This window comes from Bos indicus, chromosome 22, assembly GCF_029378745.1.
Source record: "Bos indicus isolate NIAB-ARS_2022 breed Sahiwal x Tharparkar chromosome 22, NIAB-ARS_B.indTharparkar_mat_pri_1.0, whole genome shotgun sequence".
Lineage (NCBI taxonomy): Eukaryota > Metazoa > Chordata > Mammalia > Artiodactyla > Bovidae > Bos > Bos indicus.
In genome coordinates, this window is record NC_091781.1 from 16,675,712 (window position 1) to 16,701,242 (window position 25,531).

Below are 25,531 nucleotides of genomic sequence, written 5' to 3' on the forward strand. Positions count from 1 at the left end.
AATATAGACCTGGAATTATTTTGTGTACAATATGACAACTACACATACATCCAAGCTCAAAATCTAAAATCAGAAGTAAATCACCTAGAGATTTTTCATAAATGAGATGGTATCTATATTAAAAAAAAAAAGTAGGCCGGATGGCATATTATCTAGTATCTTTATTTCACTTAATATTTACATCTCTATTTCCTTTTTTAAAAGGTAGGGATCTGTTGCTCAAGGATACACAATTAAGAAGTGCCAGACCCAAAATTCCAGCCCAGATGAGACTCCAAAACTTATGTTCTTTCAAATAAAGATTTAGCCTTTGAATGTGACAAAACTTAGTAGAATGATTTTAAGAACTCTAAAGAATAAGCAAAAGGCTCAAAACAGATTCATCTTTACCAAGGTACTTAATAACAAAACTCCCAAAGAAATTTTCCTCAATATATAATTAAATCAACACATCTGCAGTGAAGTAGGATGGTTTCAGACCTCACTTTTTTTGAGAAATAAAACATAATAATCTCTGTATTTTGAGAAATTCGTGAATTCCTTACAAATAATTAATTTAATAAATCACATCCAGTCATCACAGTTATGGGCTTCCCTAGTGGCTAAGCTGGTAAAGAACCTGCCTGCAATGCAGGAGACCTGGGTTCGATCCCTCGGTCGGGAAGATGCCTTGGAGAAAGTAAAGGCTACCCACTCTAGTATTCTGGCCTGGAGAATTCCATGGACTATCCATGGGGTTGCAAAGAGTCGGACAAGACTCTTCACTTCCATCACAGTGAGATATACTTCTGTTTTTTGAAGACATTTAAAGGATGAAATAACCATGACTTTCAAACTACGAAAGCTAAAAAAGCTAATGGATAGAAGAATATGAATTTCCTGTCTAGAAAGGCAAAAAACCCTGCAAATTCCAAAGGTTTGGTGTTAAGTGCAGAAAACACTCTCTAAAGACAAGAGACCAAAAAAGTACCCAAGCCTACCTTACTATCCACAACTCGGTCCAGCCACTTTAGCTGATTGATGATGAGTCGAGGCATGCTGATTCCATCACTGTTCACTCTGAAATGTTAGAGTGGATGAAAAATCAGGAACATAGCCTGTCTGACCTACACAGCAGCAAACATTAATACTGCATATAACATCTCAGTCATTCAATTAACATTGGCTTAAAGTTCAACATTCAGAAAATGAAGATCATGGCATCTGGTCATATCACTTCATGGGAAATAGATGGGGAAACAGTGCCAGACTTTATTTTTGGGGGCTCCAAAATCACTGCAGATGCTGACTGCAGCCATGAAATTAAAAGACGCTTACTCCTTGGAAGGAAAGTTATGACCAAACTAGATAGCATATTAAAAAGCAGAGACATTACTTTGCCAACAAAGGTCCATCCAGTGAAGGCTATGGTTTTTCCAGTGGTCATGTATGGATGTGAGAGTTGGACTGTTAAGAAAGCTGAGCACCGAAGAATTGATGCTTTTGAACTGTGGTGCTGGGGAAGACTCTTGAGAGTCCCTTAGACTGCAAGGAGATCCAACCAGTCCATTCTGAAGGAGATTAGCCCTGGGATTTCTTTGGAAGGAATGATGCTAAAGCTGGAACTCCAGCACTGTGACCACCTCACGCGAAGAGTTGACTCATTGGAAAAGACTGATGCTGGGAGGGATTGGGGGCAGGAGAAGAAGTGGATGACAGAGGATGAGATGGCTGGATGGCATCACCGACTCGATGAACATGAGTTTGAGTGAACTCCGGGAGTTGGTGATGGACAGGGAGGCCTGGCGTGCTGCAATTCATGGGATCGCAAAGAGTAGGACACGACTGAGTGACTGAACTGAAATGAAACATTAACCACGGGTTGCACGCTGTGCTAGACACACAGATGATACCAAAAAAACATAGGACATATGCATATATGTTGAGAAAGATGTCTGGAAGAAGATGCACTGAACTGTTAATGACTATATCTGGGGAGGGTTGAGAGGGGAAGAAAGGTCTGGAGAGTATCTGTTAAAATACATGAACAATTTTTAAAATAAAGATTATTAATAAATTGGGTAAGAGAAATTATTTTTAAAAAGTAAAAACTAATTACCTAGATGTGATAAGTACTGAAACAGCAGAATATTTTTTACTGGTATAGAAACCTAGGTCAGATGAGATTATGTCTGTGAAAGTATTAAAAACCATCCATATATGGATGAAAAAAAGTTGACTCAGTACTATTTCCCGTAAGATGACAGTCTTTGCCTTCTTCCCAGCCTCCTATGTCTAAGTTTTGGATTACCTCCAGCTCCTCTTCTTGACAACACTTTCAATTTTTGTTTATAATAGTCAAGTTTAACTACTAAAAAAGACTAGCCAGGACACAAATCATCTAGTGCAATCCATTTAGGCAAAGCATGAATTTTTAAAGATAAACCTTCAAGTTTACTATTATTACATATAAGACACTGAAAAGGCACATTTTAAAAAGGAGAAAATTAAAATGACCCAAATCCTCTCATCCAGAGATGTCCATCACTGACATACATATGTCTATGTAAATGTATATGTATGAATTTTTGTTAACAAAATATTGAGTGAATTGTAAATATGACTTGCAACCTGAATTTTTTTAATTAAATGGTATTATATAACCCTTTTTACAATTTTTAATATCCACATGATATCCCTATACTAATTTACTTAACCAATCCCTTATACTTAAAAATCTGTTTACAATTTTTATTTTAAACAGCAATAATATTCATTACTGTTTTCATTCAGAGCTATTACCTTAGGATAAATTAGGATGTACAGCTGAACATAAAGCAAAATCTAAGGTTATGATACACACAACCTCCTGATCTTCAGAGTGATTACAATGCTTTATATATGTTTACCAGTGATGTATGAACTGGCTTGTTAATTACACTCAACAAGGGAGATCCTTTGAGAGTAAAAAATATTATTTGAAATTGTCATCTTTGATTATTAATGAACTTGTGCATTAAAAAAACATTTAATGCTCTTATATTTCTTCTCTGTGAATTATCTATTCATGATCTTTATCTACTTTTCTATTAGGCTGCTCTTTTTTCCTAACTTTTTTTTTTAATAAAACAAACAAACTGTGTTTGTTTTTCTTTTTTGGCCATGTCATATGGCTTGCAGGATATTAGTCCCCACACAGGGATAAAACCTGGGCCCCTGATAGTGAAAGCCTGGAATCTTAACCATTAAAGTACATTTCTAAAAAATGGCAGCACATGTACAGTATAAAACTGAAAAGGTAAAGAACAGCATTCAGACAATATCTGACTCCAGCCAACTGGCTCCCCTCCTTGGAAACAATCACTACCACCAGTTTACCGTGCATTCTTCTAGGAATACATAAGACACGCTACTAAAATTTCTAAAGAGTCACCACAGTTAAACTTGAGTAGTTACTTAAAAATCTGGAGTCACGATAAATATGATCTTCAGAGGTACCAATGATGTTTCAGAGCAATCTTTTCAGAGAAACGTAAGTAGACCAGGATGTATAACTTCACTTACTTTTCAAAAAGAAATTCTGGCAACTTTTCAAATAAGACTTTGATAATGGCAGGCTAAAAAAGAAGACATAGGGAGTTAGGAGATGGTCTCGAAATGTACAAAAGAAATGTACAACCAGCGGTAATTCTCTCCATCAAGATTCTTGGAGGCAAAAACCTGCTATAATTGAAATGCTCATTTTTAAGAATGTCCACATGAATGCTGCCTGTATTTTGAACAGAACCTGCTGGAATACAAAAATCTGTCAATAACCCACCCTCTGAAAAATTGCAAAATGACTATCAAGGCAACACTAAAATAATCAGATAATCAATAGTATGATTAATTATAATGAGAACTGTTAACCCATGACATGCAAATCTTAACAGATTATCAAATAGTTTGCAATAAAGATTTCTCTTCAGGGGAACAAGAGAGTTCCTATAGATTTAAGTAAACTAAGTGATATTCAAGATTTCCAATGAAAAGGAAAAGAGAATGCTAAGATTAACAGTGGGACAGACTGTCTACTAAATAGAGAGGCAGAGAGAAGGAAAATGGCAAAATCTAGTTAATAAGCAAATACAAAGCTAAATGGGAGATGATGCAGATGTGAATATAGCAGAGACATACATGGTATACAGACCACATAGCATGAAGCTTTACAAAACAGGAAGCAGAGGCTGACCGGACAAACGAGACTTCAGGATACAATAGGCAAATCAGCTCAGTCCAAACCACAGATATTGCTCTCCAGATTCATCTCAGCAACAGGGCTGTGGGAAACTGCTACAAACTCAAATGCTTCTATTACCCCTGCTCTACCCCGTGCTCCAGCCATTTATACTTGGGCATACACCACAAATCACATCCATGAGATGTTCACACAAAAAGTGGCACAGCCTCACCTGTAATGTGTCAATCCCCAGAAGCAATTTAATGAGGCTCTTACAGTAAGATGTGCCCGTGCTGTTAAAAAAAAAGAGAGAAATTTGTTTTCTGTTTTGTGTTACAGTTTTTATTATCCTTTGTCCATAAAATTGGTTAAATACGTAATTTTTTAGGAGAAACTATCCTGTTGGAGAAGAAGTACAGCACATGAGAAGACAGTTCTTAGTCACAGAGAGGTAAAGAGTTGAAATTTTCACCAACAGAGGTGAGATACATTTTAAAAAACATTCTGGATTCTTAGTATCCTGAACTTAATAATTTAAAGGTTAGGCTAAAACTCTGAGAAAAAGAGAGCTATAAATCAAAACCAAATTAAAAAAAAACCTGCATTCTATCCAACCTCCCCACACCCCCCAATCCAACTGGTGTAAAATTTCAGCAAGACTCGACGACTCATCTCCACACCTGGTTTCCTCATCCTGCACACGTTCACAAGACAAAAGGCAGTTCCTGAAACTGTCCTGGTCCTCAATGTAAGACTCCAGGCCACTAACGAACTCTTCTATTATCTTGGTAACATTCAAAGAAAACAAGAGTAAAAATTTTAGTTTAACATTTGCTGTGGGTTAAATAAAATCATTGTAGCACATTCAACTTTATGCCAGTGACTTTAAATTCCCAACTGAAGAGTACTGCTGGCAAAAAAAAAAAACAGCACTAGGGAGAAAATACATACTGTGGGATAAGAAGGATGTTTCCTCAGAGTCTGAAAGAGTTTCTTTTGGAAAACGATTTGATCCACAGCTATAAGAAAAGAAGACGAGTTGGTCCCCAGTGTCTTGAACTCTCCTGACTATTGTCTCCCTTTCCTAAGACCTAGGTTCCTGTCTGATGAAACCAATAAAGGTATTCCCAACCTAATAAACTCACAGCAGAAGAGAATTAGCATTAGTAAAGGATAGCTACTAAGTATTTTAAAAAGATGCCATACCCTTAACTGAATGGGATAATCTATGCTCCTAAAGTAGGGCCTTATATGGCTTTATTTATAAACTTTCCTCTGAAATTAATTCTGACCCAGATAAATACTCTCTGGGTATTTATTTTTTCACAAGAAAACAAAGTAATACTATATATAACATTCTTAAAAAAAAAAAAAAAGAATTAGACATACTTTACTTAACAGTCATTAACTAAAATATAATTTCAGTTTCATCCTTGTCTCCAGACAGATGGTGCTCCCATTTCTAATCTTCACTGCCTCTCTAGAAAATCCATTATTCAGTTCTGAGCCCTTTCACTATACCCAGATAAAAGATTTTCATTAAAACATTACCTAGTTGGTTCTGACTCTCTCCGGTTTTAAGAGTAATTCCTGATGCCTTAAGAAACTTTACAAAGACATTGTCATTTTCTTCAACTTCATTGTGAACATGAGATTTCTTTGTCTTTTTGGAAAGTGGTTGCTTCCTGGCTTCTGAAAATTGAAAAAAATGTCAAGAATTCGACAAAGAGTAGAGCAAAGCTTAAAATGTAAACCCTAGAACAATACCTAGGATAGTTGATGGGTCCCTGAGAGACTATACTGGAACTGATGCTGCAGTGAAATTTTATCTCTAACAAGGGTCAGCAATAATGGCTTGCAGACAAACAAAACAATTAACAAACAGAATTATTTTCACCTATTAAGTTTTCTTTTGAAGAATTCAAAATATGCCACCTCTAACAAGAATAACCATAGAAATGGTTTCCACCCAAATTCTAAAGCAGCCAGGGTCTCTCATGTACTCTACAAACCACTGCATAGAATCACTGAGAAGCTTATTGGAAGCATATTCTTAGGTCACATCCCAGACGTACAAAATCAAAATTTCAAGGCTAGAGCCTGGGAATCTAAATTTTTAATAATTCATATTCTGCAGGTAATGATCCTTACTCCCACCGAAGCTTGAGAACCAATGATAAGGATGCAGAGGTGGAAGAATGTGACAGATTCGCCTACGTCTTATCTTTGAGTACAAAGTCCAGACTGATTTCACCCCAAGGCTTTCAATCCATGAGAAGTAATTAAAAAAAAATAAGCAAACATAAACAAAAAGGTACCTGAGGTTCAGTATGATTATCTACTCTTCTCCCTTAATGAAGCAATGTTAGAATTGCCTTAATAGAGTAGATGAATATAATAAACAAAAGACTATCAACCACTTCTCATAGGAATACTTAGGGCTTCTGTCAGTTGCATTCTCATTATAGACAGAGTCTGTCCTCTTTCTTTGCCTCTGGCGTGTTTGCTTTGATATGATGCTATTCCTTTCTGTATCACCATCACAGCATTTATTGAGATCATAAATTTTTTTAAGGGAGGAAAGATGACCATAAGATTTTTAAAGGGTTAGGGGCTTCCCTGGTGGCTCAGATGGTAAAGAAGCTGCCTGCAACACAGGAGACCCAGGTTTAATCCCTGGGTCAGGAAGATCCCCTGGAGAACGGAATGGCTACACACTCCAGTATTCTTGCCTGGAGAACTCCATAGACAGAGGAGCCTGGTGGGCTACAGTCCATGAGGGTCCCGATGAATCGGACACGACTGAGTGACTAACACAACAATTGTTTGGGGCTTCCCTGGTGGCTCAGTTGGTACAGAATCCGCCTGCAATGCGGGAGACCTGGGTTCAATCCTTGAGTTGGGAAGACCCCCTTGGAGGGCATGACAACTCATTCCAGTATTCTTGCCTGGAGAATCCCCAAGGACAGAGGAGCCTGGTGGGTTGCAGTCCATGGGGCTGCAAACAGTTGGACACAACTGACGACTAAGCACGGACTATGTAGTTATCTTTGTGTCCCAGCACCTGAAGGACGTACGATAGATAAGTTCTTACGTCTGTAGATTCCACTTATGTGGAGACTGAAGCTCACAGACTATAGGCATGCCCAAAGTCATACATGCAATTAGAGGTAGAAATTCCAAATCTCTTGACACTGGACTGTGTGTGTCCTATCTATTAAGACTTGATGACTCCCAACACTTGAAAGGAGGAACTTTATACCCCTTTTAGTGCCTCACACATTTGCTACAAAAAATAAAGCAACAAATGATTAGACACTTACCAGAGGCATCTTCTGTCAGGCTCTCTTTATTCTCTGACACTGATAGTTTTCTTTTGGAAATCATTCTGACCAGTCTTCTTCAGTTAAATTACTTTGCAGAACAAATCAGAGAACATAAGTTACTCTGTAGAAGCTAGATAAATTCTGAGAAGTTAAAAATATTAGCTCAAAGAAAACAATTAATGCTCTATCCAAAACCAAAGACTTCACAAAATGCTATTTAAAGCCAGATCTTGAGAAAATTTCAACTCCTCTTTCTGGTCAATACTTGCTTACTTTCACGACTTGTTTACCTAGTTGCCTCTTTAGCCAGATCACTTTTCTCTTGCTGAAGAATAAAACCCATAGTTCTCTGACATTGAAGATCCTTCACCATTTAGCCCCAATCTACTATTCCTTTAACTCATTAATCCAAAACTCCAATGTTGAGGACTGGGCTAGGTGTTGGGGTTACATTTGTGAACCAAAAATGATTCCTGCTCCAACTGAAATGCTGTTATCTGCCTGGAAATTACTCCATCTCCTTAAAGTCTCAATCAAATGTCTTCTTCCTTGAAAACTGGACTCCTATCCCGAAAGGAGATTACTCCTCCAGCTTTCCTGCTCCAGAGTATATGTAAGAAACCTTAGAACACACTAGACTGAGGGGCTCCTTGAGAGCAGGAATCCAGTGTTGTTTATCTCAGGTATCCCTAGGGCCCAGCATGGTACCTAGAATTAAAGAAAAAAATTTCTGAGAATATTCGCTAAATGAGAATAGCTGGCAGGAAGGTAAATATTAATATCTAACAAAAACTACTAAGTCTTTTATATCTAATACTTCCTTTATTTCTCACAAAACTTTTTGAGGTAGGTACCATTACTCTAAAGACACCTGAGTTCAATCCCTGGATCGGGAAGATCCCCTGCAGTAGGAAATGGCAATCCACTCCAGTATTTCTGCCTGGAAAATTCCATGAACAGAGGAGCCCGGCGGGCCACAGTCTACGCAGTTGCAGACTGGGGCATGACTGACGCACTGAGCGTACGGGCGCACAAGAGCGCCTACACACACGAACACGCACACGCACACGCACCCACCCACCCACCCCCCATTATTCTCAGATTCAGTGGCAGAGCTGAGATTCCAATTTAGCAGTCCGGCTCCAGGATCTACCTGCTTCTTAACTACCACCCATAATAGTGGCTTCCAACAATACTTACCATTTACTACTTACCAAGCGTCATGCTAAGCATTTTTTTTATATACTTTGCCTCGTTTACATTTATAAGCATTCTCAACCATTCTACAGAAGGAAAAACTAAGGCAAGTCATGGCCTCTGGACTTCAGGGAACACGCCCTTAACACCTGCTAACCAGTCCAGCAGCCTCAAACCCGGGGAAACCCGGAGGGCTGTCTGGACTAGGTCCTCCGGGGAGGGGCGGGGGGCGGGGATGGGGGTCAAGTCTCTCCTCGTTTCGTCTTTTTAACGACGCAGGAAGGTACCTGGAGGTATTATCCCGCGACTAGATAGCTGAAGAAGCTGAGGTTGAGGGCACGGAGGCTCAGAGGGAAAGGCCAGGCTCTGTTGGGACCGAGAAACCAGGCCGTAAGTTCACGAGGCCTCGAGAGACGACGACCGCTGCTCCAGTCACCGGCGGAGAAGGCGTCGCCGGCCCGCCTCTTCAACTTTCCCGCCGGTAGGACGCCACACTGACGCCACATTGACGCCACTTCAGCGCGCCCTCGCCATGACGTAAAACGTCCGCGCCGGAAGTGGGCGGCCCGGCGGCCCGGTTTGGGGCAGGACTCAAGGGACAACGCCGCCGTAGGGTCCGGGTCTCGCCTGGCTGAGGACGGTGAGAAGGCCCAGAGGCGGCCTCAACTAGGACCCGGTGCCCCGACGAAAAGAAACCCGGTTACACTCGGCCGGGAGCCCACTCTGTGAAGATGGCGGGGCCGGAGCTGTTGCTTGACTCCAACATCCGTCTCTGGGTGGTCCTGCCCATCGTTATCATCACCTTCTTCGTGGGCATGATCCGCCACTACGTGTCCATCCTGCTGCAGAGCGACAAGAAGCTCACCCAGGAACAAGTCTCCGACAGGTCAGCGCCCTCCCCTCTCCGACAATCTCACTCTCGTGACCTTGGGCAAGAAAGCACAGGGGTTATGTCAGTTTGCCCGGCTTAATCAGGCCCCCACTAGCTGAGTTTCCTTGGCTGAGTTACCCCTGTGTTTCACTTGTTCATCTGCGAAATGGGGATGATAACAGGACATGCCTCATAGAGCAGGAGTGGGAACTAAATTTTAGATGATGTCTGTAAAACATTCCTCTAGATACGGTATAAGTTTCCATAAGCCTGAATGATCACAAATGGGACATTTGGTTTCATAATTAAGGTTTTGCTGCCTCAGAGGTTACTAAAATTTTTCTAAAATGTGTTAAACCAAAATGGAGAAATATATAAATGAAAAAACATTAGACCATATTTGGGAATAGAACGTATGTAAAAAGTGACTCTCAAGCTTGTAGAATGGTGACTTTTTGGAAAGTAAAAACAAATAGATCTTTAAGAATGTGAAACTCCAGTTTGAAAAATACTGACTTGGAAAACTAGAGTTTCATTTTAAGAAAATGTTTTTCACTTGCAAATTACGACGGCAGAAGATAAACTTTAGCTTTATTGCCTGTTGTTGTGCTTAGTTGAGCAGGGACTTATTTTTAGATACTAGTGGGAAAAAAATGCAAAATTCAAAAATTCTTGTAGAATTTGCAGACCTTAAGAGAAACTGAGTATTTAAAATTTATAGGATAATTTAAGTTGGCCTTATTTCAGGGTTTAAATGCCTCACATGATTCTCAACCCCACATCTGCAAAATTGCTCAGCAGTATAAATAGAGATCTATCTGAATTTCTGTTAAGCCTGTGGAAGTCCTGAATTCTCTATAGTGAACAAGGTTTTTTTGACGACTTACCATGTGCCCTGCACTGTGCTGTATGCTAGGGGGTACAAAATATGACAAGACCCTACTCTCAGGGAGTTTTAGTCCAAGTGATAAAACATGTAAAGGGAAGATAGGAAATACTATTATTTTAGTGCTCAGGGTATGCTAAGTACAGTGGTAATCACCTTAAATGACATATGTGAAGAATTAGCTTAAAATCCTTTAGTATTTGCTTTTTGCTCTTTAAAAAACTGTGGTAAAATACATATAAAACTTTCCACTTTCTTTTTTTCTTTTTTTAAAGTTTAATTTTATTTATTTGGGCTGTGCTGGGTCTTCATTATTGCACAGGCTTTTCTCTAGTTGCAGAGAACAGGAGCTACTCTCTGCTGGCGGTCCGCAGGGCTCTCATTGCGTTAGCCTCTCTCGTTGCGGAAGACGGGCTGTAAGTGGGCCAGTAGTCGTGGCACACAGGTTGAGTTGCTCTGCAGCATGTGGGATCTTCCCTAACCGGACTGAACCCATGTCTCCTGCGTCGGCAGCAGGCTCTTTACCACTGAGACGCCAGGGAAGCCCCACTTGGACTGTTTTTAACTATACAGTTCAGTGCCGTGAAGTACATCCACCTTGTTGTGCACCTGCCACCACTGTACACTTCCACAGTATTTTCCTGACCCCAGCAGAAACTCTGAGCCTATTGAACTCATTTCTGTCTCTCCCAGTTCCTGAGACACACCATTCTACTTTAGGTACTTCAGTAAGTGGAATCACACAGTATTTGTCCTTTTGGGTCTGCCTCATTGTATAGTGTATTCATGGTTTGTCCATGTCGTTGCAAGTGAATGGATTTCCTTCTTTTTCGTGGCTGAATTAATGTTCCGGTGTTTGTGTCCACCCATATATCATGTTGTCTTTATCCTTTCAGGACTTTTTAAAATTATTGTTTATTTGGGGTTGTGCTGGGTGTTCTTTGCTGTGTGCAGACTTTCTCTGTGTGCAGAGAGTAAGGGCTGCTATTTAGTTGTGATGCATGGGCTTCTTGCTGTGGCTTTTCTTGTTGCAGGGCACAGGCTCCAGAGCATTCGGGCTTCAGGAATTGCAGCACTTAGGCTCTAGAGCTCATGGGTTTCGGTAGTTGTGGTGCAAGGGCTTAGTTCCCCATGGCATGTGGAATCTTCCTGGACCAGGGATTGAACCCATGTCCCCTGCATTGGCAGGCAGATTCTTAACCGCTGGACCACCAGGGAAGTCCTTGGGGTTGTTTCTATATATGGGCTATTGTGACTAATACTCCAATGAACACAGGGTTACATATATACATATATTATATATATGTATATATAATGTGATTCTATTTTTATTTTTCTGAAGCACCTCCATATTGTTTTTCATAAATTTGTGCCAATTTACAGTCCCACCAACAAGGGTTTCCTTTTCCCCAACCTTTTGCTTTTAAGATAAAGATTACAATACAGTGGAACCCTTAAAAAGAAAGGAATCATGTCACATGGTTACAACACAGATGAACCTTAAGAACATGAGGCTAAACAAAAGAGACCAGATACAAAAAGGTAATATCTGTATGATTCTACTTACATGAAGTATCTAAAATAGTCAAATTCACAGGAACACAAAGCAGAATGGCGGTTACTAGGGGCTGGGAGATGGGGAATAGGGAAGTTATTGTGCAATAGGAATAGAGTTTCAGGTTTGCAGGATGAAAAAGTTCCGGAGATCTGTTTCACAACAGTGTGAATATGCTTAACACTACTGAACTGTGTGCTTAAATGTGGTTAAGATGGTAAATTTTATGTTAATATTTTTTACCACAATTTTTTTAAAAAATAGCACCGAGACTCTCTTACATAGTCCAGCTCTTGCCAAGCTCTCAAGCCTTGTCTCACCATGTTTCTGTAGTCCTCTTGCTTCCACCCATATGGCGTTTTCCTGGTCCTCAGAGACAACAGTGCTTACTCCTGCCTCAGGGCTTTTGCCCATGCTCCAGCTCTTTGCCAAGGTTGTCTCTACCCGTCTTTAAGATTTCAGCTTAATCATAGCCCCTCAGGAAAGCTTTCTCCAAGACCTTGACTTCTTAGACTCAGTCACATCCCCCTGTTAACACACTCAGATTATCCGTCTCTCTTTCCTGGTATGTAACAGATGGATTTGACATTTATTCCTGTGGTTATTTGACTATTGTTTTTCTTCCCTGCTAGACTTTAACCTCCTTGAGATATTTGCCTTTTTTTTTTTTTTTTTTTTTGGCCGCAGCATGCAGGATCCCTGAGTAGGGATCCAGCCCATGCCTCCTGCAGTAGAAGAGCAGATTCTTAACCACCAGACCTCCAGGGAAGTCCAAGATAGATTCTTGCTTTTTGATCGCTGTTGTTCATGTCACCTAACATGGCATGAAGCTCGAGAAGTATTCGTTCAACGAGAATAAGCCTGTTATTGTGTACAATATGAATGGAGGTGTAGGAAATTTAAGGCACTCACCCAGAATCACATACTTAACAAGTGGCAGAGCCAATATTTGAACCCATCTGTCCAACTCCAGAGCTTAAATTTTTACTCATTATTCTAGACCCAGTGCTACTTAAACTGTCTGGGGTAAAGGACCGGTTTGGGTTTTTGAATGTTCGGTCTGTCACAGGCTGGTGCTTTGATAAAAAATTTTTGATCACATATTTGGATGTTTGGACAATGTCAGATTGCTATAAAAGTTTCTAAACCTTTAGTCTCAGTGTCTGTTCTTACCTCACCACAGACCAGCATTGCGACATAGGCCACATTATGAATAGCTTTAGTCTAGCTCCCAGGGAATGGAACATATCACCTCTCAACTCTTCAGGCTTGTGTCTATAGCATTTTGTTTTGTCTCACTTTTTAAGAAGGATTTCCATTAAGGAGGTTTTTTCCTCCCCTCATTAAAACAACCTAGAAAAATTAGCGTTTTGATCTCTTCTGTTTGATGTTTGTTCTAACACTGCCCGCTTGGTACACTTTGTTATCTGTAAGAATCAACTATGTTCAAATATCACCAGATAATTTCATTTATGAATTCAGTAAGTATCTACTGAGAGCTTACCAACATCTGCACCCTGAGTAGAATTTGTATTTGTCTGTCAGGTAACAACCCTGTCAAGCCCTGTAATCATTTCTTTGGTTTTGCTTTGTTTTTAAACTTCCTTCTTTTATCCTTGCCCTTCCTCCCTTCTGCCCCCAGGTCTTTTGAGTAGCATCCAACTGCTACTCTTTTTACGCAGAGAAAAGTTCCTTCTTAGCTCATTATAAAGTAAGAAAAAGCGTCATGTCCCAAATGTGCCTTCCTCAGAAATCTTTATTTAGAAAGAGTCACTCCTGAAAACTTCTTGTGGAAAGCTGAGTGTTGGGTTAAGTATGTCCTGTTGGTTTTAAGGAGACTTGTATTTTGAAAAGTTTCCACACAGAGCTATTGCCAAATAGGCCTTCTGTTGTGTTTAAATAGGTTTTCTACTTTATTCTCTCATTTTCTTCTAGAGTTTCACTTTTAAAAATCTCATTGTCTTGGTTTTGTTTTTTTGTTTTGTTTTTTTTTCCCTTCAGTCAAGTCCTAATTCGAAGCAGAGTCCTCAGGGAAAATGGAAAATACATTCCCAAACAGGTACTCATTTATCTTTTATTACAAGCTCCACGATTCACTGTTGAGGACAGTAGATAGCTGAATGTTTTATAAGGGGACTCTTCGGGGAAAGCTGAAGGCAGGCAAGTCAGTAATTAAGCTGTGGCCTAGTGGTGTTTGCTGTCATTGTGACCTTGCTCTTCTTGAGAAATTGTTTTCAAATGTGACTCAGCTAAAGTGTCAGGACGGCTGCCAAGTAGGCTGCCAGCTCTGAGTGTAATAGCATATTCCAAGGGCCTTCTGACTAAACCTCGGGGGAATAATTTGACAATGTTCTATGTCACAGTTTTAAGACTTAAAAAGTTCTTTTTTCTACTAGTCTTTCCTGACACGAAAATATTACTTCAACAACCCAGAGGATGGATTTTTCAAAAAAACTAAAAGGAAGGTTGTGCCGCCTTCTCCTGTGACTGGTATGTATATTCCCCTCTCTCATCTTTAAGGAAGATTTTTAACATGATGGTGGGATGAGCAGGGAGGATGTCCTTTTATTTGAAATTTAAATAGTATAAGACAGTAATCTGAGGGAACTTAGGGATCATCGGATACAGGTATCTACAAAAGGGGGGATTCTCTTTTTCAAATAAATCTTATACCTTGGGAACTCCACTGTATAAAGTGGAATTAAAAGCAAGACCTCTCGGCTAAGGGGACGGGGAATAGGGCCCCTGTCCCCAGGTGTCTCCCCTTTGCTGTTCCTCAGGACCCAGGGCTCTGAGGGGCACAGCTGGAAAGCATTCCAGTCCCAGGTCCCACCCAGTGCAATCCTGCTGCTGGCAGATGACTCCCAGATTCTGCCTAAATGCTTCCCTCGGTGATTCATTTCTTTGTCAGACATGATTGCTTGCTCTCCCCCTACAGTTTTTCCTCTAACAGAGTTCTTACTTCCTCTGATCCCAGTCATGTGAAGAACACAGCAGCTTTAAAGTAAAACAAAAATAATGTAGTATTTGGTTTTACTTATCCATTTATTTCAGTACCTATTTCTTTAGGTTAGATAACCAGTATCATAAACCCAGACAGAAGGTACTGGAATTGATTTCAATAATAAGTCTTTTAGCAAACCTACAAGAAACAAAAGACCAATAAAATATATGGAAAGATACTTGACATCACTAAAATCAGTGGAATGCAAATTAAAACACGGTGTCCTTCTTAACCCATTAAATTCGAAAAGATTGAAAAGCCTGACCAAAACTGCTACTGTCAGGGTCATGGAAAATGAAGTCCTCTTACTGTTGTTGAAAGTCAGTTTTAAATGGTCAAATCCCTTGGCCCAGAAATTCTTCTAAGAGTTTCTCTCACAGAAGCACTTACACAAATTTGCAGATTTATGTACAAGGAAGTTGTTCACAACATTTTTCTTTTTGCCAATAAACAATCTATAGATCTAACCAGAAGTGATGAGTGTGACCACAGTGGACGCCTATGCAGACATTAAAAATAATGAGCCATGTTACACCAATATGGAAACATAATATATCACAGTATGTTAAGTTTTTAAATTAAGAAGCAGAATAGTAAGCATAGTATCCCTTCATGTATATATATACAGAAAGAAACCATTGTGTATATACATGTATAGGTATATATGTATGTTTGTATTGACATATAAAGATAGAAGAATAGACAACAGTTAAAAGTGTTTAGACAGTAGGCAGAGGAACTGTCCACATCCTGTGTTTCTATGTCGTTTGAATTTTTTACAATGAACTTGTATTACTTGTATTAATTTTGTCAAGTAAAGTAAAAAGTTACAGAAAGCAAGGAATAAATCCCTACCAACTGTGGTAACAGCTATTGGTTGCTTGTTTTTCTGTCTTAGATCCCACCATGCTCACAGATATGATGAAAGGCAATGTCACCAATGTCCTGCCTATGATTCTTATTGGTGGATGGATCAACATGACGTTTTCAGGCTTTGTCACAAGTAAGTTACAGACTCAGAAGACTTCAGGTTTACTTCATCTGTGATCCTTTCCCATGACCCTACTCAGAAATCCAGGTGCTGCTGACATACTACTGTCCCGGGTCCTGTGTTCTCGAGTGGAAACTGATAACAGTTCTTGAACAAAAAATTGATTATGCTCTAATTTCATGGCTCTTATCCCAGAGCGTTCATACATTCATGACATGGAGCTTTTTCACTAAGGGACTTGAACGAGTGGCTTACTAATTTGTATCCAAAACTAGTTTTGTGTCCCAGTGAGTAGGAGGACGGGAAGCCTGTTTCTGTCTTGACTTCATTTTTGAGGTGTTGGGGTCAGTTGTCGATTTGTTCGTGAGCCGCTTTGATTTAAATGAACTTGGTGTCTCAGTAATATAGTTCTTTGTGTGTATATATTCCACTTTGGGTTTAACAGACTAGTGCTGGTTTCTTTTCCAGATTTTGGGGCACAGCTCAGTTTGAGCCCTTACTTCTTAAGCACTAGAGAAGCTGGTGTTGTTCAAAGAACTAGAATAGAGTGACTTTTGAGTGTTAATCCTTCAGAAGTGGCATACGGCTCTTTGTGGAAATAAGTTTCTAAGCACTGTATGGTACAGAGTTCCCACCTCCTCAGGGAAATATGTGTATCACACTTACTAAACCGTTCTACAGAGGAAGCTGGGTGTGATTCTGAACTTTCTCTTTCTTTTCTGCAGCCAAGGTCCCGTTTCCACTGACCCTCCGTTTTAAGCCTATGCTACAGCAAGGAATTGAACTACTAACATTAGATGCCTCCTGGTAAGGACTTTCTTCTATTGAGTAAAAACACCAACCAAAATCTAAAACAGCGATCTATTAAACAACAGGATTTCCAGTTTGCCTGCTTCACTGGAATAGGTTTTTGGAGTTTTTCTCATTGAAACTCCACTCAGAATGCCACAGATTTTGATAACTTTTACATGAGTTTTCTTGCAAAAGGAGAGAATGTATCAAGCTCTTTCCCCTAGTTTCTTGGGTCTTAGGAGCTCAAAAAAGTAGATGTGTCCACCCCAAAAAAAGTTAAAGGCAGGAACTCTGGCCAAAGCAGACTTTTTAACAATAAAGCCCTGGAGCTTATGGAAGTGGATGTTGGTATTATTTGTTTCAAAATACAATACTTCCAAAAACAACATTAATTCTTTTCACTGGTATCAGTCACTGTGCTAGATACATTCCATATATTATTTTATTCTCGTAGCAACCCTATGAAGTGGAGCCATTGAGATTTGACCACAAGTCTGTCCAAATCCAGCACTTGTGTCTTATTTACTGTTCTGTTTTTTATATCAGAGTAATAAAACCCCAAATATGAAGAGCTCTTAGGACAGTGCTGCAGCCTCGGGAACACAGTAGTGCTTCTTCATGTGGTCTCTCCAAGACTATTTTGTCTGGCTTCCCAGAAACTAGCATCTAATGGAAACCAGACAGGGACTTCCGTAGTGGTCCAGTGGTTAAGAGTCCCCCTTCCGATGCAGGGGTCACGAGTTCAGTCCCTTGTCAGGGAACTAGGATCCCGCCTGCGGCAGGGCAACTAGGCCAGCCCACCATAACTCGAGAAGCCTGCACACCACAACAAAGACCAGCGTAGCCAAAATAAAATTGAGTAGACTAGAATAAAATAAAACAGCCAGACAGTAGGAGGAGGAGAATGGGCGTTGGGGGTCATTGCCTGACTGATCTTGACTGACTCCCCATTGGAGCAGTCTGTGCTTGTTTGGGAGGGACACGATAGACCCGGCGCTGGGAGAGTCTTGGCCGTGCACACTTCCCCCAGAGGAGAAAAGCTATACTTCCTACAAGTAGCATGACTGTTCAGCTTTGGCCTTCCAGTCTCCTGTGGGCCAAACACAAACTTCATGGGGTGGAGAAAAGCTGTTTTATCTTTTCTCAGCACCTGGACAAGTATGTTTCTGACATGCTCGTGTGGACAAAGGAGCCTGGAACCACATATGAACTAGCTTACCAATCTGAAAGATTATGTACAGATAAGTGTGACCCAAGTATTGGAATGAAGCGTGGGTCCTTTCTCTCTGTATCATTTCTGACACTCGTTTTAGTTTTTTATTATATGCAAGCATATTAACTTCACTGGGGCAAGGTGGGAAACCTAACCTAAGGAGAGCTTTGGGATATAGTTCAAAACTTGAAATGGCTTTTCCAGTCACTACAGTCTTCAATATGAAGCCTGTTAACACTTGTGGTTTCTTTAGAGAATGGGATTCAGGACAGGCGGCCTCTTTCAATTTATCTTACGTACTTCAGTATTATTTGCGTGTATTATATACATACATCAATAACAAGTGTGTGTTGTCATGATTACAAATAATAAATGGTTTGAAAACCCACTATGTAGGCAGGATAATTAAACAAAACTTGTATACCCTGATAAAATGAAGCCCACCAGGTGTGAGTTCAGTTCCTGCTACTGAATGCCAAAGAAGGAGCCGTTAACCTCCATATATTAACTCATTTTACCCTCATGGCAACTCTCTGAAGTGAGTGGAAGAATCGAGGTTTGACCCAAGTCTGTCCACAAGGCTCAGCTATTCGCCTGCAGAGAGCTATAACTATTAATATTTGTAACATGGCCTTCATAACATGTATTTCTTCTTTGGTTGTGCTCTGGATGACTATTGGCTGACCCCAGGAGATTCCTTTACATACTCTGAACAACTTCGGGTGGGAGAAGTGTGTGAACTAGTGTATTCTGAAATAGCTACCTACATTGTTTCACTTTTGCTTCCTAGGGTGAGTTCTGCATCCTGGTATTTCCTCAACGTCTTTGGGCTTCGGAGCATCTACTCTCTGATTTTGGGCCAAGATAATGGTAAGAGGCAATTACTTCAATAGCTGAGTCATTCATACCAGGGCCAGAGTGATTATGTAGTTGTATTGAACAGAGTGAAATATGGTGCTTCATTCCCTAAACTTATTCCTAAGTTTCTGAGGTACTCTGAAAGAGTCTTAAACATCGCAAGGTCAGACTGAAGATCTCATTAATCACAGGGACAGTATTTAGTTATGCAGAGTCTGATACCCTCCTATGAGGGATCCAGCACCAGCAATGTAAGCCTGAAGCTGAGAGAAGGCTGGTTTGATCAGTTCGCCCATTGACTAGAGACCAGTACCAGTCCTGGCTCTCTTACTTAAATAGCTGGGACCCTGGGCAAGTTACTTAACCACACCAGTGCTCTGTTTGCCTACCTGTAAAATAGGGACCTTAATAACTGACTTCTGGGTTTGCTGTGAGGAGTAGATAAGGTAGATACATGGAGCACTTAGTGAAGTACCTGGCATGTTGGTGTTGCTCAGTAACTCATAGCTATTGCTCGTGTTATTTAAATTTGAAATAAAGGTTAGAGCTTCCTTTAGTTAATCTTCTCTCTCCTGCTGTTATCACGTCCATTTTTTGCAAGAGGTAAAGTGACTTTCACAAAGTGTGTGACAAGGCCAGTCAGTGAACTGTCCCATGGTCCTCTAACCCACTGCCAAGCATCTGTAAGTGCTGTGTGAGAACCATTCTTCCCTGAGGGTCCTGGGTGCCTGCTGTGCCCTGGCACTCACTGGGGTGTGTCTTATGCTGCAGCTGCTGACCAATCACGGATGATGCAGGAGCAGATGACTGGCGCAGCCATGGCCATGCCCGCAGACACCAACAAAGCTTTTAAGGTACACTCACTTCTCTTCCCAGCTTCACTGAGGCTCAAAGGTGTTACCAGAGTTACTTTTAAAGATGAATTCCCTTAAGTGAGTGTGCTATATATATGGTTCCATCATCTTAAGTTTAGCAAAGATGTATTTTCATTTACATGTCTCTTATTCCAGAGACAGAATCATCTGATAAGTAAGTTAGAGATTCTTGGTACTTTTGGTGGTTTTTAAATGCTCACCCAATTTAATCCACAGTGCAAATGAAGTTATAAAAACACCCCAATCAGAGATACGAGGTAGACATTTGGAATATTTTGAACTTTTTTGGACCTGATATAAATTTCATTCAGTAAAATCCAAATTGGGATACTTGGCAGTCGAGTGGTTAGGACTCCACACTCTTCTAACTGCCGAGGACCCAGGTTCAATCCCCGGTGGAGGAACTAAGATCCCATAGGCCATGTGGCTTGCCCCCCCATAAAATCTAAATTATTTGAGCCTTTCATACAATGATTCTTGAATTTGTAAAATCCAATATAATTTTACACAGCAAAATCTCACAAATTTTTCATGATGAAAACTAGAAATAGAGAGGAATTTGCTCATCTTGATGAAAGATACTTATGAAGGACACACAGTTAGCATACTTATTCTGGAAGCTTTGCCCCTAAGGGTAAGAACAAGACAAAAGATGTCCACTATGACCACTTCTATTCAACATTATTCTAGATGTTCTAGCCAGGGCAGTTAGGCGAGAAAAAGAAAGAAAAAGCATCTAGATTAGAAAGGAAGAAGTAGGGACTTCCCTGGCAGTCCAGTGGTTAAGGATCTGCCTTCCAATGCAGGGGACTTGGGTTCGATCCCTGGTTTGGGAACTAGGATCCCACATACCACAGGGCAGCCAAGCTCACGTGCTACAACTAGAGAGGCCATGGATCGCAGTGAAGACACAGTGCAGCCAAAATTAAAAAAAAAAAAAAAAGTTTTAGAGGTAAAATTGTCTTTGTTTGCAAGTAATGTGGTCTTTTATATAGAATATCCTAAAAGGAATCCACAAAAAAGCTATTACATGTAATACATTCAGCAGGGTTTACAGGAATCAGTCACAGTTCTACACACTGGTAATAAAGAATCTGAAAAATAGAAATTAAGAAAATCATTCCATTTATAATAGTATCGAAAAGGATAAGAATAAATTTAACAAAACAGCAAGATTTGTACCATGAAAACTGTAAAATATTGCTGAAAGAAACTAAAGAAGCCCTAAATAAATGCAAATATATCCATGTACATATTGTCTTGACTTACTGTTATCAAGATGGCATCTGTTGATCTACAGACTCAAAATCCCACCAGCTTTTCTTGTACGAATTAGCAGTCTGATCCAGAAGATAATACGGAAGTGAAAGGGCTTCAGAACAGGCGAAACAATGTTGGATAAGAACAGAGTTGGAAGACTCAAGACTTCCTGATTTGAAAACCTACTTCTGAGCTATAGTAATCAAGACTGTGTGGACAGACATGCAGATCAGTGGAACAGAACCGATATTTCATTCAGCAGGGACTTCCCTGACGGTCCAGTGGTTAAGACTGTGTGTGCTTCCAGTGGAGGAGGCACAGGTTTGATCTGTGACCAGGGAACTAAGATCCCATATGCTGTGCAGTGCAGCCAATAAATAAAAAAAAGTTTTGTTTTGTTTTTAAAGAATTGAGAGTTCAGAAATAGAAGCTCATACATGTAGATCAAATGATTTTTGAGAAAGGTGCCAAAACAGTTCATTGAGGGAAAGAATAGTTTTGCTGTTTATTGTGTACAGAGTTTCTGTTTCAGGGCATGAAAAATTTAGAAAAAGTTAGTGGTGATGGTTGCACAACATTGTGAACCTAAAAACTGCCACTAAATTGTATACTTAACAGTGGTTAAAAATGGCAAATTTTGTGTCATATGTATATTAATATTTACCACAATAAAAAATGTTTTGAATAAAAGTTTTTAAATGGGTCAAAGACCTAAATATAAGAGCTAAAACTAGAAAGCTCATAAAAGAAAACATAGGTGTAAATATTTGTGACCTTAGATTAGGCAATGATTTCTTAGATATGACATCAAAAGTATAAGCAACAAAAGGAAAAATAGATAAGTGGAACTTTGTCAAAATGAAAACTTCTGTGCTTCAAAAGACACCATTAACAAAGTGAAAAGCCAACCCATAGAATTGGAGAAAGTGTCTGAAAATCATATATCTGGTAAGGGTCCAGGATTCAGAATAAAGAACTCTTAGAACTCAACAATACAAACATGATCCAGTAAAAAGTTGGCAAAGGATATGAATATTCATTTCTTCAAAGAAGACACACAAATACCCAATAAGCTAAGCACATGAAAAGATGCCCAACATCATTAGTCATCGCGGGTTTTGCAAATCAAAACTTCAGTGAGATACCACTTCACACTCACTTATATGGTTATAATAAAAAAGATGGACAATAACGAGTGTTGACAAGGATGTAGAGACATTGGAACCCTCGTACGTGCTGGTGATTGTCCAGCTGCTTTGGAACGCGGTTCTTAGTCTTTCCTCAAAAACTTAAACACACTTAACCATATGACCCAGAAATTCTACTCTCAGCTAAACACCCAAGAGAACTGAAAACATATTTTCCCACAAAAACTGAGTACAAGAATGTTCAGAAAACTACTGATAATAGTCAAAACTAGAAACAATCCAAATGTCCATCATCTGATGAACAGATAATGCAGTGTCTAGACAATGGAATGTATGCAGTGGAACATTAGCCATAAAAAAGAATGAAGAAGAAAAAAAAGAATGAAGAGCTGAATCATGCCACAACAGAGAGGGACCGTAAAAACATGCTAAGAGAAAGGAACTATAACCAATACCCTGTTATAAATCTTAATGGAAAAGGATGAAAAAAAACTAAATGTATATGTATAACTGAATCACTTTGCAGTATGGCAGAAACCAAGACAACATTGTAGATCAAGTATACTTCAACAAAATAATTTTTTTTTTAATGTTAAATGAAAGAAACCAGTGACAAAAGGCCACATACTGCATCCAGAAAAGATGACAAGATTCAGAAAATGAAGTAGTTGTTGCCAGGGCTTGGGGGAGGGGATAATGGGAGTGTCTGCTGTTTGATGTAGAGTGTGTTTGCCATGACAGAAGTGTTCTGGAACTACATAGTATGATGCTTGCACATCTTTATGAAAATACTAAAAGCCACTGAATTGCACACATTGAAGGGATGGATTGTGCAAATTATTATTTTTTAAAACCCATAGCTGTGAGCTAACATTTATATTGCACATTAAGTTTCGTAGAGCATTTTTTTAAAGACCTACTAATTAAAGGCAAAAGTAGTCAACATTAATAGAATACTTGAGAAGTGTACTTAGTTGCCAGTTCCAGGGACCGGAACAGATTGTTTCTTTCTTAGCCTAGTCTCCTGTCTGTAACTTAGGGGTGGGGGTGGGTGAGGGCACCGCAGCACCTCCCTCCTAGGACTGAGTGAGGGTCACATGTGCAGAGCTCGATCCCGCTCCAGGCCTGAGCACATCAGCACTGCTCCTATAACAGCCCTTCCCTCCCTGCCCCCATGTTTCTCTTCCTTTGCAGACAGAGTGGGAAGCTCTGGAACTGACGGATCACCAATGGGCGCTGGATGATGTCGAAGAGGAGCTCATGGCCAAAGACCTCCATTTCGAAGGCATGTTCAAAAAGGAATTACAGACCTCTATTTTTTGAAGACCAAGCAGGGGCTAGCTGTGTCTGGAACTTGGAGTCGCGCTTAACCTTATAACTTTCATTTGAGCTGGAGCCTCTTGGAATGAAAAGGGGGTGCATGAGCTGGCGGGGGTGCAGCAAGGATTGTTCTTGTCTGAGGCAGGCTCCCCTTCATGTTTGAACCCAGAGGAAACATGAGGAGTGTATGCTGGGTGACTTGCCCAGAAACAGCTATTTTTTTAATATTTTAAATGTTCCTTCTGGTGACTCTAGTAATAAAAGTAAGAGAAAGGGGAGACACTCAAGTTAGTGATAATATTAAAAAACAGCGAAAATTCAGTCTATGGAAAAAGCATTGTTAATTAAACCTAATTATTATGTGCATTCTGACATTTAAACCTCAGTAAACTCCTGTTTTCTTGGAATCCATCCACCTGGCATTTCACCTTTAATTTTTTGTTAGTAAACTTCCCTTTCACAAATAATACATTTTCATTGTTGAAAATTTAAGACCAATGGATAGACAAAATGAAACTCTCTGTGTTGTTCATCTTGCGCCTGCAAATGATATGAAAAGCAAATGTGTCAAAACCTTACTCAAGCTCTTTTTCAGAGTAAATAACCCAGGGCCAGGACAGACTTAGCAAACCTTCTCTCTGTTTTAATACTATCAAGTAAAAATTGGTGACCCTGCAACACTGCCAGATTCTCAAATGTCTTTGGTATCCTCAAAGACTTAAGCAGTTAAATAATGTGAGGTCTTGATCTGGAATTCATAATATATTAAATCCATTGTCAAATCAGTAGAGCTGTACTATACATGGCTACTCCACTGAACAAAAGACCCCATGTCCAAGTTATTCTGGATGAGAGAGACCTTACATATGGTTGTAAGAAGGGAGAGAGGGTGATTGCTGGCGGACACAGAGGTAAGGGTTGCCCAGGAATAGTTCTCTCTGGATTAACTGTCCCAGGAAGGTGGCAGAGGGCCTTTTCGGTACCAAGAGGTGAATGTAATCTACACGTTGAATGTTGTAATCAAGAACAAACAACTTGACTCTACAAATTACTCTGTTTTCTTGTCTTTGCTGTAAAAACATTACCTCTGTGGGTCACTCACAGCCTTCTGCCAACAGTTAGGAGTATGTATTGTGGACCAGTGCTGGAGAGTCTACAATGGAAAAGATGGGACTTCTGTCCTCAGGAGCTCATAAGAGAGACACATGAGAAATTGGTGGTTCTTAATCATTCGTTAGGTCACAGTACCTCTTTGAGAATCTGATGGATGCTCTGACCTGGCCGCCAGAGTAACAGACATGGGCACAGACCTCTAGGGTAACCCCAGGAGCACAGATAGACCCTTTGAAGCCTATTCATAGTGACACACTGACCCAAGGTTAAGAAATGCTAATATTTAAAAGAGTTGTTAAAATATTAAAGGACCAAAGATTCCCAGGGGAGCTAACCTTTGATCTGAGTCTTGAAAGAGTTCTGCAGTGTAGAAAAGCATCCCAAGCAGAGGGAAGAGAACCAGCCAAGGCCCACAGATGAAAATGTCTACAATTCACTGCTTCCTGACGAAGTGGGGAGTGGCATGGGATATACAGAAAGGCCCGAATCAGGCAGGAATGGAGACAGTGCGGGGACTGAGCGTAGGACCCTCTTTGTGTGTCCTCGGTCTGCCTCTTGACCCACACAGTCTGTCCTTTTCCCTGTAGTGAAGCTGGGTGGGTAAAATGTGTGAGACTCTTCTCACCAATCACGGTGGTAAATGTGTATGTCCTTGGCACCAGCAAGTCAAAGGGAAAAGCCAAGTTTGTCTTGGCAAGGTCTTTTCAGGACCAGCACACAAGTTCAGGGAACACTGCTTATTATGTCTGCTTGGAGTTTAATTTGGATCAGATTGCTAGGTGAGCATTCCAGCTTTACCATCAACCTGGTCTTAGCACCCAAAACCATTTAGGGCAACCTGGAATGCCCACTTGCTGATAATGGTGGTATGAAAGGCACCTTGCATGGAAGACTAAAGATGGACAGTCAGTGGCAAAACGCAAC

At 40.1% G+C, this 25,531-nt stretch overlaps 2 protein-coding genes across 6 annotated transcripts in view; one reads left to right on the forward strand and one right to left on the reverse strand.

Moving 5' to 3' along the window:
* Positions 1-9,253, reverse strand: part of FANCD2 (FA complementation group D2) — a 51,055-nt gene extending 41,802 nt beyond the window's left edge. For all 5 annotated transcript variants that reach the window (XR_011562961.1, XM_070776216.1, XM_070776214.1 and 2 more), the window contains exons 1-8: positions 9,009-9,253; positions 7,522-7,612; positions 5,750-5,890; positions 5,150-5,217; positions 4,879-4,982; positions 4,431-4,491; positions 3,544-3,596; positions 981-1,059 (exon numbers count right to left, since the gene is read on the reverse strand). Coding sequence is in view for 4 of the 5 variants with exons in the window: in XM_070776216.1 (XP_070632317.1) it covers positions 981-1,059; positions 3,544-3,596; positions 4,431-4,491; positions 4,879-4,982; positions 5,150-5,217; positions 5,750-5,890; positions 7,522-7,585 (570 nt within the window). In the remaining variant the exon portion in view is untranslated. The remainder of the gene's footprint in view (positions 1-980; positions 1,060-3,543; positions 3,597-4,430; positions 4,492-4,878; positions 4,983-5,149; positions 5,218-5,749; positions 5,891-7,521; positions 7,613-9,008) is intronic.
* Positions 9,254-9,384: 131 nt separating this feature from the next.
* On the forward strand, positions 9,385-24,010 carry EMC3 (ER membrane protein complex subunit 3). The gene is made up of 8 exons (XM_070776226.1): positions 9,385-9,607; positions 14,035-14,092; positions 14,430-14,523; positions 15,936-16,040; positions 16,754-16,835; positions 18,824-18,903; positions 19,663-19,745; positions 23,369-24,010. The coding sequence occupies exons 1-8, from the start codon at positions 9,453-9,455 to the stop codon at positions 23,495-23,497; spliced, it is 786 nt and encodes a 261-aa protein (XP_070632327.1). The 5' UTR covers positions 9,385-9,452; the 3' UTR covers positions 23,498-24,010.
* The last annotated feature ends 1,521 nt before the right edge of the window (positions 24,011-25,531 follow it).

Excerpts from the sequence above, each read along its gene's own strand:
- EMC3 (XM_070776226.1), top strand. The coding sequence starts at position 9,453 with ATGGCGGGGCCGGAGCTGTTGCTTGACTCCAACATCCGTCTCTGGGTG. Across the intron at positions 9,608-14,034 it reads CAGGAACAAGTCTCCGACAG|TCAAGTCCTAATTCGAAGCA; the intron begins GTCAGCGCCCTC and ends TTTTCCCTTCAG. Across the intron at positions 19,746-23,368 it reads ACACCAACAAAGCTTTTAAG|ACAGAGTGGGAAGCTCTGGA; the intron begins GTACACTCACTT and ends CTTCCTTTGCAG.